The following is a 19,547-nucleotide window of genomic DNA, read 5'->3' as shown; positions in this document are numbered from 1 at the left end:
TGATGGAGAGTGGGTATAGTTCCCAATAAAGAAGACTTTGATCTGGGGTACCAAACCCCTTGCAGGAGCCCTACCTGCCTCCTGCCAAGGTTTTGTTTCTTTAGAGAGTTTGCTGCTCCCTGTGGCCATGTAGTCACGGGGATGGAAGGTGGATGGGAGGAGTGGGACCCCTGTGGCCTTCCTGTCCCTCAGGCAGTGTCTGATTTCTCTCCTGGCTCCGTTCAGCCTCTCTAGAGCTCCAGTGACACGTTCATCCATTCTCCACGTTTCTTGTGTCCATTCCTGGGTGTAGCTTTCTCTGCTCTTGTTTATGCATCAGCTCCAGATAGATTTATTACCCTTTCTTCCTATCATTTCAGTAAGGTGGAGTGGAAAGGAAGAGACAGACGCATTTCCCCAGTCTGTCATTTTGAAATCCTGAACTAGGGGTTCTTTTGACAACTTCGAGTTTTTCTTTGTGTTTTTGTTTTTTAATTTTTTTCTTAAATGTTTATTCATTTTTGAGAGCGAGACAGAGCATGAGCGGGGGAGAGGCTGAGAGGGAGGGAGACACAATATTTGAAGCAGGATCCAGGCTCTGAGCTGTCAGCACAGAGCCCAGCCCAGTTCCGGGCTCAAACTCATGAACTGTGAGATCATGACCTGAGCCAAAAGTTGGACGCTTAACCGACTGAGCCACCCAGGCACCCCAGACAACTTTGAGCATTTGTGATTTTAATAATTGAAACAAACCTAAATATTGATTCCCAGGTATTGATAGAATAGTTTGGAATGTTTATAGGCTTGAAATACATGATCTTTTTATGAATAATTTGTGTTTAAAAAAATAGTTAATCCAGCTTTTTAGAGCAAGGAAAGCCAAAGACACCCCAGTTACCTGGGCAGAGAGGGTTGTGGGGAGGTCCCAGGCATTGCTGTTAGCTACTGACTGATAATTGGGGCTGGGAGCAAGGTAACTCTGGCTCACACGATGTTTACATTCTAGAATTGGAAGGAGTAGCTTGTTTCCCAGAGTAAAATTTGCTAATTTTAGGTTGTCTTCCTTGACATGACATGAAGATAAAACCTCTGGTACCTGACTTCCTTAAGGAAGAGTACTAAATAGGGGTTGTGGAGTTAGAGTAGCTTGCAAGTTGTGTTTTATTTCAGTGAATGTAAAAGAATAATTTGCCATATCTTTATTTCTAATAAGAGTGAAAATGAATCTGTATGCAACCTTATTTTTATTTCTTAATACTTTTTGGGAAAGTTAATTGCAACTGTGTGGTTCAGGGATTTAGTGCAAGACGAAGAACAGTTGATGGAAGAAAAGAAAAAGAAAAAAGACGACAAGAAAAAGAAGGAAGCTGCTCAAAAGAAGGTAGTATATATGTATAAACTATCTATATTAAGTGGTCTAAACAGATTTAAAAAGAAAGTTACTCTTATTGGATTTTTTTAAAGCATTTGAATGTTTTAACTTCAGTCGAGATTCATTTTAATATTCAATGTTTTGAATATGCGTATGTAGTAACTTGTCAAGTGTGTACAATTTAATGCATGGTTTTTTAACCTTGCCGACAGTTTTTCAAAGGTAAGTGTTTTATACAGGTCTTTGTCTTTCAGTTAACTGTTCCTAGGTTTTCATAATATATATATACACCTTTCTATACGTGAGAAGAGCATGGAATTTGTAGCTGCATAGAGGGCTGCACTGAAATCTGGCTCTCCCACACAGTGTACTCAACGGTGTGTCCTTAAACGTTATTAGGCTCCCTGGGCCTTAGTTTCCTTGTGTTTTGTAAAATGAGAATTTAATTAAACAAGATAATGTAATACACATAGTGCACACAATTGGAAATAAAGTGTCAGTTGCCTTTTCACTTTTTATTTAGTACCTGGGCTGATTTCAATAATTTGTTATTGACATTAAGATACTCTAAAATGAGCCTAAGACATATTTTACTGTAGACAGTCTCTAGCCATATATTGTCAGAAACTGAACCAAAGCAATACAAATTGCAGAAAGCTGAAAGATTTTGTTCATAATTATAAGGATTTTTACAAATTAATACTGAATCCTGATGACAGCTGGGCACTCCTCTCCTGCTCTCTCAAGTTTACCTTAAACAAGTTCCAAAAGACCCAGTGAAATTACTGTTCCACCTCTGCATTCTAATGAGAACTATGACTTTAATTTTTACCTGTAGCTCTTTTGGGCCAGGCACTGTGTTACAGCTCCACACTTATCTGCGTTATTTAATAGGGAAAAGCAACACACACACCTGTGGTAGGTAGGGAGCTGTTGACGCAGAGTGCTGCTTCACTCAGCCTGGAATAGGGCCGATGAATGGGGACATTTTCTTAGAGTAGAAATTAGCCCGGTGAGCAAGGAGTGGAATAGAAAGGACTTCCAAGCAGAGTAGACTGCGAGGTAAGCATCTACAACCTTACAGAAGTATAGGTTTTGATTGTCTGGGGTGGGACATGAAGGGCAGAAATGTCCAAGGATGAGCCTGCAGAGGGTGGTAGTAGCTGCCGACTCTTCTCTAGGTTTTGGCCGCTAGGTGTTGGGGAAAACAGTGAAGGCATTTTAGTAGAGTTATTGATGTGTTTGAGAATGTTTACCTTAGTGGACTTGGACTTGGGTTGGAAGAGGTGGAAATTAGAGGCTAGGTTGCTAGGAGGGACTGAAGGGGATATGCAGGAAGAGTAACTTCGGTTGACACTTAGGTTCCAGACTGAGTGACAGAGTGCATCGTGGGAGCACTTAATCAGTTTAGAGAAATAGAAAGAAAAGGGGAATGAGAGTTTCATTCTGGAGTGCTGAGCTTACAGCGTGACCAATGAGTGCTGGAAGCGGGGGTTGGTAGAATACAGACCACTGGAGGACTGAGAGTGAAGAGGTGATAGGCGCTCCTAGGCATCGGGGCCTTTTGGTTGCTTTCAGAAATGACTGGGAGGGATGCATCCAGCAGGGTCACAGAGTTTGAAACAGGTTTGTAATAGAGTTTTGGCACTGATGATGTCTCAGGCCTCTCTGTCAGAGGCCTGTTGATATGCGTTGGTCTTTCCAGTGTGGTCAGTCTTTAACTCAGGGTTTATTGTGGAAAAGTCAGTAAGCCTGTAAGTTGAGAAGTCTGTAAGTCTGAGGGTGGGAGACGCCTAATGAGACTCTTGTTCCATGGTGTGAGGGCCATTTCCTTAATGAAGAGAGCTTCTAAGAAACTTCAGAGACTTGTTGAAGAAGATGCTTAGGTGTATGCTAGGTAGGATTGGTAGTTTGGCATGCATCTAATGTTGCATTAGACCCTGTTGATCCCTGCATCTAAGGAATTCAGAATTTAGCTGGTAAGTCAGTATGTCTGTGAAATGGCTGGAGCCTAAGGTATAATGAAGCAGGTTTATTTAGAATTTACCCTGTTCACACACGAAATTTTGAGACGGGGAGGGGGTGGACCACTGGAATGATTTTTTAAAAAGTTACGCTTTTAAAATGTGTAATGTTAAGTAAAAACAATTTAAGTTGTGACAAATACAAATAATGGCTCTAATTGCTAAAATTCATCTTTATCTTCTATTATAACTAAATCTCTAAATCACCAAGTCAGTGTCTTTAACACATGAGTGATGACTTTTGTGCCATTTGGCTGCTCATCAGATCTGAAATGACAGCTTTTCATATTCTTTTCCCTTCCATCCCTGCCTCACCCCATTCCAGTCTCTCACCCCGACTATGTCCTGCTGGAATCGTCGCAGAGGCTTAGTGATAATGGCAGTAGCATTGGTAGGGTACCCAGTGTGTCCTGTAGTCACAGTAATATCTAACCACTGAACACGATATGAACGTTTAATACCTCTAATAAATGTTAAGTGTAGTAGGGTAGGCTGCCACTGTAAATAAGACTGTTCTTCAAATTCCAGATAATCAGCCTATAACTGAATTCAAACGACATACATTGGAGAAGTGAGGACAGCTGGTATTTCTATAGGCTGTTACCAAATATCTATTAAAAAACAAAACAAAGAAGAATCCCAGGTTGGCACACTTACAGTCCATGTGAAAGATTGTGAGTCACAAGAGTTTTAAGACAAGTTTCCTCAAGCTTGTTTTTTTGTCTGTAGAAGGAGCCAGCAGGTGTATGCAGGTAGGTGGCAGACATCTACGTAAGCCAGGTAGGCAGGCTCATTTATATAAATGTTGGAGCATAAACTCACTACAGTAAAAACCATCTGGCTGTTTTATGTAATCTCTGCAAATGTTAAAAAGAAAAACCCTATATATTTTTATTTCTGAAAAAGTCTTTAGGTACTATCTGTTCTGATCCGTTCACTATAGATAGAAGGAGCCCAAGTATTACAGTGAGTTAGGTGGCCAGCTATGGTTTTGTCAGGATAACAGAACTAGGAACAGAATGGGAAGCTGCTTAATCCCTCAGCTGGCCATTTTCCAAAAGTTGGTGTGATGGTGTTATCCTTTATCTTTTTTATTTTATTTTATTTTTATTTTTTAAGAACTTTATTTTTCAGAGAGAAAGAGAGAGCCAGCAGGGGAGAGGGACAGAGAGAGAGAGAGAGAGAATGAGACTCCCAAGCAGGCTCCACACTTAGTGGAGTAGGGCTCCACCTCCCTGACCCTGGGATCATGATTTGAGCTAAGTGAAGAATCGGACACCCAACCGAGTCACCCATGTGCTCCTCTCCTTTTATTTTTTAAAGATTTTATTGTCAAGTAATCTTTCATGGGGCTTGAATTCCCAGTCCTGAGATCCAGACTCTTCCGGCTGAGCCAGCCAGGTGTCCCTATCCTTCATACCTCTTGCTTTTTTCTTTCTTTCTTTCTTTTTTTTTTCTTACAACCTAAAGGTGAACTTGAAAGCTGCAAATAATATATCAGGATAATCTCTGTAAGGCATTTAACAGGTCTGTATGCCATGCATACAGAAATAGTCCCTAATAGTCACTATAGTATTTTTAAGGAATTCTGATCACAGGTTATTTACTATTGTAAATTTTTAAAAAAATTTTATTTAATCAAAAAAAATTTTTTTAATGTTTATTCATTTTTGAGAGAGAGTGTGAGTGGAGGAGGGGCAGAGTAAAAGAGGAAGACACAGAATCTAAAGCAGGCTCCAGGCTCTGAGCAGTCAGTCAGTACAGAGCCTGACACAGGGCTTGAACCCGCAAACTATGAGATCATGACCTGAGCCAAAGTCAGATGCCTAACCGACTGAACCACTGAGGTGCCCCTATATTATTTTTAAGTTTATTTATTTATTTTTGACAGAAATAGAGAGTAAGCAGGGGAGGGGCAGAGAGAGAAAGGGAGGGAAAACAGAATCCCATGTGCAGAGCCTGATGTAAGGCTTAAACCCATGAACTGTGAGATGGTGTCCTGAGCTGAAACCAAGAGTTGGATGCTTAGCCGATTGAGCCACTCAGGTGCCCTGGTTATTTTCTATTTTAAATTTTAAAAAAGTGACATAACTCATTATATAAATGATTAGACACAAAGAAGGCTCACTGTAATATTTTTACTATGGTAGTTCTAAAAATTTTGTTCTCTTAAATATAAATTTGAGTATTTAACTTCCTCTTTAAAGAAATTTTACACAAAGATTACATCTTTTTATTATATTTCAGCCTCAGTACATCTCTCACAATAAAGATCAATGTCTGGATGTCTTTATTTGTAATTTTGTTTTTTGAAAAGCTTTCTATTTCATATCTTAAGAATCATGGCTGTTTACTTATCTTCTAATTCTAAGGCTTGGGAAATAGTTTGACATAGCATGGGAATGTGGTTTCTGTACTTAAAAAGGGGGCAGTAGGCAGGCCCAAAATGGAGTTACTTGGGTTATTTAAAAGGAGGGGGGAGGGGGCGCAACAGTGGTAGCAATAGGTCGTTACCATGGATTTATCTCCAGGTTTTGTTTTTAGAAGAAATTTCTAGAAGGAATCTTGAGAGAAATGTAGTGAGGAGGGAAAAAGGAGGTTGAGAAATTAGGTTAATTATAGAGGGATCATTTGGTATAACCTTTAAGCATATAATTGTAGTTCCTAGAAAGCATTTAAAGATTGAGGGGCCAGAGGGAAGCAGTAGTACAAATTGGGATCTTTTAACGTTGAGGCTGTTTTAAAGCCTGTTGAACACAGACTGTTGAGTATTTTTGTTACTGTGTTAAGAGCTGTGGGGATTTTTCTAAGCTTTGTGGATTTAAATGTACTTAGGTTGAATTTAAGTGAGACTTAACATTATAGAAAACTTCCAATTTTCTTTCCCCTTTTTGGAGAATTTAGTATTAATTGTCATGTCTCCCGAAGACCTTTTTGTTCTGAAGACTAGGGGTCATGTTCAGTGGTGTAGGTAACATTTTCTTAGCAGCCTGGGCGGTAACGTAAGCAGGCCTGGAGCCCTGCCGTAGTCCAGGGCAGGGCAGTCGGGTGTTCTCTTCCAGCCTCCAGCCCTGCCCATTTCACCTTGCTGGTCTCCAGTCCTTTTTTTTTTTTTTTTTTAAATTCACTTTTTTTCAAAGCACTTTGTATGCATCCAGCCTTGAGGGCTAGACTGAGTGCTGCTGGCTAAGAAATCCTGAAAAAGTTTTCTGACCCCTGATTATCTCATTTGAAATAGGTGAATTTAACCTTTAATTCTTTACTCCTAATTTTTTTCTTTGTTTTAAGATTTTATTTAATTTTAATGTTTATTTTTGAGAGAGAGGGAGGGAGGGAGGGGGGAAAGAGAGAGAGAGAGAGAGAGCACACGCGCGCAGGGGAGGGGCAGAGAGAGGAAGAGAGACTCCCAAGCAGGCTCCACATCGTCAGCTCAGAGCCCGATACTCGGCTCAAACTCACGAATTATGAGATCATAACCTGAGCTGAAGTTGGACGCTTAACTATCTGAGCCACCCAAGTGCCCCTAAAGATTTTATTTTTAAGCAATCCCTACATCCAATGTGGGGCTCAAACTCATAACCCCAAGACCAAGAGTTGCACGCTCCAATGACTGAGCCAGCCAGGTGCCCCGCTAATGTTAGTTTCTAATACCTGGCACTGTATTAGGTACTGTAGATGATTAAGAGAAAGAAAACACACACACACACACACACAACCCAGGGACTTGGGAACCTGGAGTGTTTGAGTTGGGCCTTTTCCCAGCATGAAAGGATTGAGCCACTGCCACAGGCAGGCATGGCTGGTGACAGGCAGCAGCAGCGGGCAGCAGCGGCAGCTAATACCTATTGAAAGCTTCCTGCCTGTCAGGCACTATCCTAAACTCTTCTTCCCCCCTGAGCTCTTCATGAGTTAGATCCTTTCAGTCTCACAACAGCTCTGGCTGGGTGGTCTTGTTCCTGCCCTCATAGATGAGGAAACTAAGCTTTATGGAAGTTAACTAATTTTGATCCAGGTCACAGAGTATTAGTGGTGGAGCCAGAATTCAGAGTCTGGCTTCAGACACTGAGCTCTTAGCTGTTCAAGTGTGCTTAGGGATCCAGGGGTTGGGACCAGTGGTGCAGAGCGTGGCAGAAACGGAGCCTGGCATGTGCTGTGTCTGCCACTTGTCTGATCCCTTTCTTTATACAGTGAGGCACTTGTGGTACTTGCTTGCGGGAATCACAGCTCAGGTTTGTTTTTTAAAGTAAGCTCAGTGCCATGGAGCTCAAACCACAGCCCCAAGATCAAGAATCCTGTGCTCTGTGGACTGAGCCAGCCAGGTGCCCCTGTTTTTTGTTTTTTTTTTTTTTAAGAAAAAAATATTCAATATGGAAATAATTTTGCTTCTAGATTTGACAGAAGCCTTTACTTCTGTCCTACAGTGATACCTCACATTTGAATAGTGTTTTAAAGAAAAAATCTTTTATATTGTACTTGACCCTCATAATAGCCCTGAAAAGTAGGCAGTGCAGTGTCCCCCACCCCCGCCCCATTTCGGGAATTAGGAAACTGAGGCCCAGAGGGTTTCAATGACAAGGTCATGTAAAAGTAAAAAAAAAAAATGTTGAAGTTAATTTTAATGCATTTTATGTAACCAAATATATCCAAAATATTACTGTTTTAACATGTTATCAGTATTGAATATTATTAATGAGACATTTTACCTTTTTAAGTACTAAAAAATAGAAGCCTAGTATTTTACACATCAGTTTGGACTAGCTTTAATTTCAGGGGTCTGGTATTTAATTTCACACTGTCCACATGTGGCTACAGACTCCTGAAATTTTGAACAGTGCAGACACTTCTTAAAATTACTGATCCTATTTGGAAAATACTCTTTTTAATAGTCTGAGTAATATGCTAGGTGTCTGGACCAGGCCACAAAAACTTACTTTAAAGAAGTGTGGCATTTTATCAGTTCTGTTTCCTCCTAATCTGTTAGGAGCTCTTGGGTTCTGTGACTCCCATCCCTTTACTGTGTTAGTCAGTGTTCTGATGGGCAGACACCTCTGGATGTCTTCTTGGTGCCTTCTTGTAGATGACAGAACACTGAGTGAGGTTGCCTGGTGTTCTGAAGCAGCATGGAGTTGTTTCTCCAGAGGAGTTGGAGAGTGCACATCCTGTATGTTCAGGCCTACAAGAGCAGCGCTGTCTTGGGATTTAGTAATGTGGTCGTGGCTTCTGTGCTTAGTTTCCTTTGAAAGTAAACTGTGGAAGAGACCAGGAGAGCTTTTTTTTAAAAAAGATGTTCAGCATGTGAAATAATTTTTGTGCTGTAATGTTTTGGATTCAGAAAGTTAGGTATCTTATTGTTTGACATGGTACTTCTCATAAAGTATGCGTATACCAAGTTCTCTCTAATAAGACTGTTTTTCTACCATCAAATTTTAAAACACTGTCTCCAGAAATAAAGTGTTCAAGCTAGTTGACTGGTCTTTTGCCATTGTCCTTCCATCAGTTTTTTTTTTTTTTTTTTTAATTTTTGATCCATATAAAGTAAAAGATGGGCCTCCATTATTTGCCATAGCATCAGTGCTCTAAAATTTGATAAAGTAGCTCACTGCCCACACTGACTCATCCTTTCCAAGGAAAGATTGTTCCGTGTGGCTTCAAGAGTAGGGTAATTGCCATATAGTCCTTTACCACCTAGTTCTATATTGATCTGATTCAAAAAATTATATTTTTAATGACAATAATTTCATATGACTAAACAAAATTATCATGCCCCATGGCCCTTAAGGAAAAGCCTTATCTTTATTTTGGAAGAATTCCTGGTTATTCCACTACTAATTCTGTCTTTCCTCACCTCCCTGTCCATCCTTCTATCTTTTATTTTTAGGACTCCCATGCAATTGGTCTTCATAAAAAAGTTGATTTTTGGCTGTGGCCTCTGTCTGGAATCAGTGCTTTCTTTTGGGGGCCTCTGTGGTTTGCATGAGGCACCTTGAGGCAGCCCTGCTGCCCCCACGCCCCACTCCGCGTTAGGAGAGACCTCGGGGTGTGCGACGGGGCAGGGCGCGGGAAGGCAGGCTTTGTGGCAGGTCGGCTTCTGAGCACAGTGATCTTAATGACTCAGCAGATGTGTCAGAAGCAACAGATGTGTTTGAAAACTTTTACCCCACTCAAAAATATTTTAAAGTTAGCCATGTTTAACTGAAATAGCAGCCTAACCTCAGCTTTTCTTCCAGAAAACTTAATTCATCTTTTATCATTTGAAAGAAGAATTTTTGAAGCCATTTAAACATATGCAAAACTCCTTAGATCCATGAAATGTTAAAGGTGACAGTTACATAAAAATCATTTAAAAACTAAATGAGAACAGTGCAGTCTCTTTTTTCATAATTATTTACTATCATACAATGATGTCTTCTCTGTATCTAAAAGAAACATTTCAAAAATTTTTATTACTAAACATTGTATCAGAGACAATGGGGCACATCTGTGGGAAAAGCATGCTTTCTTTGCATATCTTTTCCTATGCAGTTCATCTGAATGACAAATTCCTTATTTAATAAAAGTGTATATGTCTTATATAATAGTAATATATGAACATTTTATCATAACAATCCATTTCTTTCAGTTTCATATTTACATTGTTTTTGTTTGTTTGTTTTTATTTTAGGCCACTGAACAAAAAATCAAAGGTACGTTATTTAAAGCTATTTTTATCCTTTTTTTTTTCATAGAGGTTGTTGATATGCATTTGTATTCACCCCCAGGATGGGAGAGCGAAGAGCATGAAAGAACAGGGGGTGGGGACAGATTTCTTCAGTGATAACACCTTGGAGTCCTCCTTTGGGGTTAATGGTTAACGTGGTGCAAATTGCCACTTTTAAAATACACTGCCTCAAGACCTACCTTACAACTGTCTACTAGATTGAACACCACTTCCTAACCTACTCCCTGGATTTGAGTCTTTGAGCACACTTACCTTCCCTTCAGTTTTCCATTTAAGTCTTCTTATCTGGGGTTGCCTCTGAGACTCACCTCATCTCTTGCTTTATTCCTTGGTCTCTCTGTACAGCTGTCCCCAACTTCTTCCTAGAGGCCGACTGTGATACCCGCTCTATATTTAATTACTAATAACAGTGGATTGCTAACCCCGTGGTTATTTTGCTAGGCTGAACAGCTCCCAGTACTACATGTCAAGCAAAAGCCTTCAGGGTGGTAAGGAGCCAGGATCCTAATTCCTCTCAGATCCTGAGTCAGGAATTTTTTGCCCTCCTGGGAGTTGACTACCTGCTAAGGAAGAGTGTAGGGCTCTCAGATGCTGAACTTGGTAGTTTGGAAGATTCTGAATTTCTACTTTTAGCTGTATCAGAAGCATATCCTCTCCATTTGGTTGAGATACGCAGCCAGTACCTCCTGTTTTTATTTGAGGTCAGCATTCGTTAAGGTAACGTTTATTTGGGGCAAGTTTGTAAGAGTGAATGAGAATAGTATTAGCTTATATTTTACTGGAGAAAGTGGCAGTAGAAGGACACACCTAAACACACTGTAGTATGAGGTGATTTGCTTCAGGTGGAAATGTTGATGCTGCCCGGGAGTGCAGGGAAGTGATAAGTAGCTTCTTTGACACAGAGGGGTTAAGGAAAATCTCCTTGAGATGACAGGTCTTAAAAGATGAAACAGCCAAACCCAAGAAAGAAGGAAATGGACAAGGGGAGCAAGATGATTTAAGATACAGAGACAAGAAATAATGTGGTGATATTGGCATTGGATATTCCTAGCACTAAATGCCCAGCAATAAGTAGGTAGAGGGTAGAAGGGTTCTTTTGAAGGGATAGGCGGGGGTTAAGTCAATGAAGGCCTTAGGTGCTCTGTGTACCAGGGAGCCTGGACTTGTGTTGTATTGACAGGAGCCACAGAAGAGTTTAAGCAGAAGAGTGACATGATTTGGTGTTTTTTTGTTGTTGTTCTTTTTTAAAAGTTGTCAGTCAACGTGCATGAAGTGTTGCCGGAAAGATGGAGCTAAGAGCAAGGTGCTCTGGACAGAGGACGCAGGTGGACAAGAAGAGGGAATATTCAGAGAATCAGTGTGGGAGTGTTGGGGGGAAGTGACAGAATATAGGCCTGGAGGCAGGGGGCAATTGTAGGGCTTGGTGCTGCTTAGAGAATGGAGAGCCAGCCAGGGCAACATGTGGAATTGTTGAATCACTATATTATACACCCAAAGCTAAGACGGTACCGGAATTAAAATAAATAAAAATAAATAAACTATTCTTTGAGGCTTAAAAAAGGAAGAGTGGAGAGCCAGCGAAGATCATGGTCATAAGCTATGCTTTAGGAATATTTCTTTGTCAGTGGTGTCTAGTGTCACCAGTAGAAGCAGTACCAGGGAGGGAAGAGGAGGAGTAGAGAGGGTAAAGACGATTGGAACTGAGGTCTTGGCAGCAGGGGCCGGAGATGGATGAGAGATGTGGGAGGTATAGAGTTTGCAGGATTGCAGCTGGTGAGATCAGAAGGGGGATTTGAAAGTGACGTTGTGGCTTTGAACCTGGATATGTGAGAAAGTTACAGGGGTGTGGCATGGTATAGGGGGTGAACATTTCCAAATTAATGTAGTAGGAACATGACCAAATTCATCTTCTTCAAGCTCTGCTTTCCTCACACCACTTCCCTCTGTGAGGATGTTATGTTGTCCCTTTGCCCTGCTTCAAGGCCAAACTCCTTAGCTTGGCTTTCAAGGCCCTCTTTGATCTGGCTTCCCATGATCTAACCAGCCTCTTTGCCTTCACTCCTTTATACTTTGCAGAGCATTCTTCTCTCTTTCATGTTCATCCCTGTTTCTGTTTCTTTTTGATCCAACTCCTCAGCCAAGGAGGCCTTTCAGTGTTTCCAAACCTCGCAGAGCTCATCTTCCAGTGTCCTCCTTTCCTGATTTCTTAAGGTGTTAGGATGTGTCTTATGTTTGGGGCACTTGATTCTAGTCCATCTTAGGTTTTTGCCTGGCCTGTGGGTGTTTGTTTTTCCAGCATGATCTTTGAATACCTACTGTTAATATCCTTTCCAGATGTAAACCATCCTTTTACACCTATACCCAAAATATGAATATATTTGAAGCTTTTAGATTTTAGACTTTGCACAATTCTGAGAATGTTAGGCTAAGTATATGAAAGTCCCTTCGAGGTGCATTAGGTTGTTTTGCCAGCTGTTTTACTCATCTCACCCTTCTTTTCATGGCAGCTCCCTTCATAATTGGTCACAAGTATTCTCATTTATGAAAATATATTGTGTGTATTTGTGCTGTGTATAATATCTGTGTGGTGTTTGTGATTTGGGGTTGATGGTGTTAGGGGTTACAAACTGGAGGCTGGTGGGACAGGTTTGGCACACATAGTTGTTGTTATTTATTAAACTTCTGATTTCGGAATAATTGATGGTTTATTGAAAAGTTGAAAAGGTAGTAGAGAGAGTTCTCCTATACACCCCACCCAGTTTTCCTGTGACTCACATCTTGTGTTTCTTTGGCACCTTTGCCAGAACTTAGAAACTGATATGGGTATTAATGGAACCCTAGACTTTGAGATTTCACTATTTCTTCCATTAATTTCTTTCTGTTCTAAGATCCAGTGCAAGATACAGAAATGCATTTAGTTGTCCTGTCTCCTCAATCTCCTCTGGTCTCCCCAAAGTGTTTTTATTATCCTTTAAAATTTTGATTGCCAACCTTTAAAAATCAGGAGCATTCACATAGTCCAGAATATACTGCCAACAGCATTTCTTGTCTTTCTGTATGAGAGTCTGTATCAGGCCCAGGTTGAGTTACTTGTGGCTGTCACGTACTTGACAGAAATATGACAGGGCTGTGGGACAGAAAGCTGTGACCGAGGAACTGCATTTTTAATTTGATTAGATTGCATAGCTCTAGAACCTCCTTGATTTGATTATCAAGAATCAGGATCTTAGTGTTCACACTGAACGTAACCAGTTAGGCTGTAGCACCCTCTAGAGAGTCCTGACTTTAGTAAGCTGTTCTTTCTAAGGCTACTGTCATTTCTGGTTAAATAACACTAATGTTGCTTCCACCCTGTGGTAAGGCTGTTTATATAGAAGTTGGGTTTTTGTAAAGTATCATAAATTCTTGACCAGCTTTTTTACATGAAGACAGATGTTTATTTTTGGTGCAATGGATTCATAACTCATCTGATAAAAATGTGGGCCAACGTAATGCGAGACATAATGAAATTCTTGAAAATTTTATTCTTGTGACTTCAACTTTTTCAAAAAAAACTGTAAGGAGCATGAATATTTGAATGTTTGAATATTTGAAATGTCTTTTAAAAATATGTATGAGATGGGGTCCCTGGGTGTCTCAGTCCCTAAAGTGTCTGACTTCAGCGCAGGTTGTGATCTCACAGTTCGTGGGTTCAAGCCCTGCGTCGGGCTCTGTGCTGACAGCTCAGAGCCTGGAGCCTGCTTCAGATTCTGTATCTCCCTCTCTCTCTGACCTTCCCCTGCTCTCTCTCTCTCTCTCTCTCTTCTCTCTCTCTCTCTCAGAAATAAATAAATCATTTAAAAAATTAAAATAAAGATATGTATGAGTTTCTCCTTCAAACACAAGGGAGTAAAATGCTAAAAAATTTAGGGTGAGATATGGGAATAGATGGATAAGTTTTAAGAATGCCCTGTGGCCTGCATAATATAAAGGCAGAGAAGGAGTTGACAGAATCCCCTTGGGAACTTGATTCAGAAAAGTAATCATTTAAAAGCAGCTTTTCAGTTCTGACACTGGCTTGTTTTGAAAACATGCTGATTATGTATTCCTTGTAAAAGAATAAGTGCTCTTTCCGCCTCCTTCCTCTCTCCTCCCTCCTTGTCCCTCCTCCCTCCCTCCTCCTCGACATCCTCCTTCTTTCTCTCTCTCTCTCTCTTACTCACCATTGCTTTCTTCAGGTGATTTTATAAGCGAGTTATATTGCAGAGAATAACAAACCTTAGAGCTCTAAAAGGAGATGAAGGGAGGCTGGGATGGAAGCAGTAATGGAAAATAGTAAAAAGTAGAAAAATAGTAGATAATGATTTTTTGTGATCCCTGGTGATCACATAGGGAAATATAGTTTATTGCTGCTGTTCTCTTTCTAGATTAATTAAAAAAAAAAACTCTTAATGAAAATTGGATCAGCATTTAAAACACATTCCTTGCTACATTTGGAAGGCATTATTCTTGCTCAGGTCTCTCTCTCTCCCTCCCCCTCCCTCCCTCTCTCTTTCTCTCTCTAATTCTTAGTTCTAGCCTTAGAGGGTTTTGTTTTGTTTTTTGTTTTTTAAACCAAACACCATTTCATTGCTTAACTCCATTGCTCTGGGGAATGATCAAAATAGTTAAGACCTATTAAGTTGACCACATGTCAAGTCATATTGGAGACGTCATGATAGCTAACTTGGAGCACCTGCTATGTGTCAGGCAGTGCTTTATATTTACTTCATTTAACCAAGGGAAATATTCTAAATATTTAGTCACTAATAATGAATGGTCAACAATGATTCAGAACACATACTGGAGCAGTGTCCTAAAAGCTTCCTTTGCTAAGAGTAATGTTAAGCTGTCGAATTTGGGAAAATGTGTGGGACTCAGGGGAGGGGCCAGGGCAGCAGGCTGGGAACTCTGAGGCTTCGTGAAGTAGGATGTTGAAAAACTAATATGGGAGTAGGGCTCATCAGTATGTGTGCACAATATAAGCCTGCGTTTTCTCCCTTCAGCAGCCCTATGAGAGTAGATAGTATTGTCACTGCTTAGAAGTGAAATTGAGACCAAGAAAAGTAACTTGCCTATTGGTTATGCAGCTGTCGAGTGTCTGAGCCGGGATTTGAGGACTAACTCTAGTGGGCTCTCCTACTGCTTTTTCTTTGAAAACAGCCCTATATTTACATGGCAGACAAAATAGGAATGCTACACCATTGCCTATGCTTTAATAATATTCAGTGAATGAACTAAAATAATGGATGTTTTAATGTTTATTTATTTTTTATTTTTTATTTTTGAGGGTAGGGGGAGGAAACCAAGTGGGAGAGGGACCGAGAGAGGGGGAGACAAGGAATCTGAAGGAGGCCCCAGGCTGTGAGCTGTCAGCACAGACCCTGATGTGGGGCTCAAGCCCACTAACTCTGCGATCATGACTTGAGCTCAAGTTGGACGCTTAGCCGCCTGAGCCACCCAGGCATCGTTAAAGCAGTGCCTGTTTTAAAAATACTCCAGCGAGATCTTTTAACAGGTTTTATGGTGTTTCCCTGAGTACAGAGAAATAAATAAAAAATTGTTATCACCAGCATAATTTCATGAATCAGGAAGGATCTGACGTTTGCAGTGTATAAAGTGGTTGGCTTTTCAGGAATCACTAGAGAAAGGTCTGAAATTGTTTACTTCATCTTTGTTGATGAAAAAGAATAAGAGTTTTGAGGACCAAGTAAGAAGCCAATTTTCTAAAAGCTTTCATCATGTGTCAGACCTCTACACAGTGAAAATGAATCCCTTTCTTGTACAAAACTTGACTTCTAATTAAGCTTGAAATGCCTGCTCCAACTCCTTTATTAAGGGGGATATAAAGAGACTTTGACCAGAAAACGAGATAGCCTCCATGTGGTGCATTCCTTAGAAGGATGGAGAAAGTGTCTTCTGAAGAGTTTGGGTGATAGTGAAGTCCCTTCTTTTCAGCATGCTCATTGACTGGTAAAGTTGATAAAGTCATGGGACACAGTTTAACTATAAATGAAGAATAATTGTGTGGTAACCCATTCTCCCAAAGTTAGGATCCATAAAGTGTCATTGGTTTGTTGTTGTTGTTCTTGTTGTTTTGCTTTTTCATTTAACATTCCTGAAATATTTATTGTGTGCCAATCCTGTTTTGTGTACTGTTGTCACTTGTGCAGGACAAAACCAACTCTAAGTCCTTGTCCCCACTGTGTTTCAATTCTCATCTTTGTTTTAGTGTAGTAAAGGTAAATATATTTACCTGTGATCTCGGCTTATTACTTCATAAAGTCTTAGGTTTCTCAGTCACAGTCCTGTGGGAATGAAATTCAGGACCTTGGTGGCTTGGCCAAGAATTCCTGTGCTGCTCCTGACAGGAGAGGCTGAGACCCAAATCGATGTGACCTGAAGTATGTCTCCCGACCTGACCACACAGCAGCTCACGTGGGAGTGGAAGTGGTGGGGCTGTTACGGTAAGGAGGGGCTGCCAGTCCCGAGAGGCTGGGCTGCAGCCGCTCAGGTGCTCCTCCCCTCAGCACACCTAGGACTGTTTCTGTCGCATAGGTTGGGAAGTCCCGTTAGGATCGGGGCTTCCATGCAGTGTTTTTCCCCATAATATATATAGTAGAAACACGACTCCTGTGTTACAGGCAGGTATTAAGTCACAGGGGCAGACCAGGTTCTGATCCCAAGTGTGCCATGATGGTAACTTTTTTTTAAGGCAGATATGTGCTGACCTCTTTGTAGGAGAAGCAGGTCTCTTGCTGGTGAAGAATTTATTAATGGCAGTGGTGTTTCTTCCTATGGGAGATACCTTTGAGCGTTGTAACTAACTCTTGCAGCTCTACACTAACTGAAAGGGGAAAATGACCTGCTTCCCAGAGAAATAGTAAAATTACTCTGTTTAGGTATATCGAAGCCACCGTTTTTCCTTTTCTCCTGTTCAGAAAGAGAAATGATTTATATACATTTATACATGTAAATCTAGATTTCTGTGCTCAGTGAGGTAATGAAGGATACTAAGGACTCCTTTTTGCTTGTAAGGTAAGGACCATTTTATTTCTAGCCAATTTAGATATGTTTGCTTATAAATACCAATAAATTATTAAAGTGAGTAGAAATGAAAAATTTTGTAACTTTAGATACATGTGATAAGGCTGGGGCAGGACGAAGACGGAAATAGGAGAAAAGCAGAGATTCGTGCAGTCAGCAAAGCAAACTAGTGTTGGAAGGTAGATTCAGGGGCCATTGGTCCCTTAGTTGTTGGGAGGCTTGTGGGAGTACCCTGAGGTTGTGTCCTAAGCCCTGAGATTCTGCCTTGGCAACAATTAGGTCTTCAGTTTCAAAGGAAACAAACCAGGAGTCCTCTGGTTTAAATTTGGAGAAGTCAGGAGAGGTTAGCTTTATCAGCTATGACCAGGTAAGAGAAAGCTCCAGACTAGCATATAACATAGCATAGGTCGTAATTTGCACTTTTATGTTTTTTATTTAGTTCTAATAAGTTAGTTCTACTTACTAGTTCTAATAAGAGTAGAAGTTGCGCTTCTGAGTGCTTACTGAGTGCGAGAGCGCTCACTGCTGTAGCCTTAATAAAAATGCACTTAATAAAATCATGTGTAAAGACAGCATTTGGCCTGAAGCAGGAAGTATTGAATCTTCTACTGAAGACGATAATCTTGGAATTCTAGCATAAATGCAGCATAGTGTTAAAAGTCCAGGCTTCTGAGTCAGATAGCATTGGATTTGAATATTGCCTTTGTAGTTCTTATTTCTGTGACCTTGGGCACATTTCTCAACATTTAAGCCTCAGTTTGACTCAGTTAAACGGAGATAATAATCCAGGCTACTTGATATTGTGGAAATGGAATAATATAGAACACAAATCACTGGACCAGAGGTTAGTAAATGCTGAGTATAGACATCTTATTATAGAGATTTTTGATTTGCAGCTGTCAGATTAGACTAAGCCCTAATTAGTGATTTCCCTATTTTCAGAGTTTGATTTTGCTCCTATAAGTAAAAGGAACCTTAATTTATACTAGGAGAAACATTGGTTTGGGGGTCCAATTTGGTTTCAAATTTCAGCTCTGTTGTTTACTAGATGTTTGATCATGGGCAGCTTTCTTCTAAGCCTTAATTGCCTCATCTGTAAAATGGAAATAATATTTCAGGTTTATAGAATCCTGAAGATAGATACCAGCTATATTGCCTGGCGTCCAGCTGATACTTGGTAAATTTTAATCGCCACCACTGTGGTTATGCTGATACTTGGTAAATTTTAATCACCACCACTGTGGTTCTGCTGTACCCTGGCAGTCTCTCAAGTCTCCAGACACCACATACTAGCAGTTTCCGGGTCAGTTCAGGGCTCCTCCTCACCTAGACGATGATTTGCTTTTTCCTCTCGCTAAAGTAGGGCCCAACCCTACTTGGGTGAATCACAGGGCAGCGTCTCTGCCGTAATGCAAGTATGTCCTGCAAAATGAGAATGGGGTATATAGAGTCTTTATAAATCTGGCAGGCCAAGATTGGCATTTTATTGCTTTGATTTACATTTGTTTATTGGTAAAATGGAATATCATATGTTTAATTAGTTGTGCTTTTTTCATATTACAAATTACCCGTTCTTGTTCTTAACCTGTTTACCTCTTGAGCCTAGAGCTTTTGTTATCAGTTTACATGAGCTCTTTGTATAATACGCTTATTAGCATTCTGATATATTTGATGGAAATATTTCCAACATTACAGACTATATCATATATTTGAAGCTGTTCTGAGGATGAGATACAAGACAAAAATACCTAACTTTGCCCAATACTGGATCCTGTAAGGGGATATATATATGCAGAGGATGCAAAAATATATAGTCAGAAGAAGAAAAGCAAAATTAAATAACTTTTATACTCTTAGCTTGAACTCTGGCCTTAAATTCTAGTGACTCTGTTAACTGTTGCCTTAAATCAAAACAGTACCTCTTTTCCCTCTGGGGTAGTCAGTGGGAGAGGAGAGAGAGAATGTATCCCTTTAACTTGTTTCAGAGGACAAATATTTTTCCAGTTTGCCTTTTAACTTGGAATAAACATACACACACATACACACACTCTTGAAAAAATAAGTTACACTGCATAATTTTATTTGGTTAAACTTAACAATTGTTTAATTGTTTAACTGTTTTTAATGTTTATTTGTGAAGAGAGAGAGACAAAGGTTGAGCAGGGAAAGGTCAGAGAAAGAGAGGGAGACACAGAATCCAAAGCAGGCTCCAGGCTCCATGCTGTCAGCACAGAGGCTGATGTGGGGCCTGAACTCACAAGCCATGAGATCATGACCTGAGCCGAAGTCAGACACTTAACTGACTGAGCCACCCAGGTGCCCCAACAATTTTTTACCTTTTGATTACTTGACTTTTATAAAAGCCTGCTGTTTATCCAGATTTAGAAAA

General features: G+C 40.3%; 1 protein-coding gene across 5 annotated transcripts in view; it reads left to right on the top strand.

Annotated features, from left to right (window-relative positions):
• TNRC6A (trinucleotide repeat containing adaptor 6A) overlaps positions 1-19,547 on the top strand; it is a 94,695-nt gene that overhangs the window by 21,566 nt on the left and 53,582 nt on the right. For 4 of the 5 annotated variants that reach the window (XR_013334226.1, XM_077760471.1, XM_077760472.1 and 1 more), the window contains exons 2-3: positions 1,273-1,360; positions 10,037-10,058. Coding sequence is in view for 4 of the 5 variants with exons in the window: in XM_077760471.1 (XP_077616597.1) it covers positions 1,301-1,360; positions 10,037-10,058 (82 nt within the window). In the remaining variant the exon portion in view is untranslated. Of the gene's footprint in view, positions 1-1,249; positions 1,361-10,036; positions 10,059-19,547 lie in introns of all 5 variants that reach the window. The other variant, XM_077760470.1, reaches the window with a different exon arrangement.

The sequence above is a fragment of the Crocuta crocuta genome, unplaced genomic scaffold, assembly GCF_008692635.1.
Source record: "Crocuta crocuta isolate KB4526 unplaced genomic scaffold, BGI_CrCroc_1.0 scaffold73, whole genome shotgun sequence".
NCBI classification, from domain to species: Eukaryota; Metazoa; Chordata; class Mammalia; order Carnivora; family Hyaenidae; genus Crocuta; species Crocuta crocuta.
Note: the sequence above shows the minus strand (reverse complement) of the source record. Positions and strands in the feature narration are given on the sequence as shown.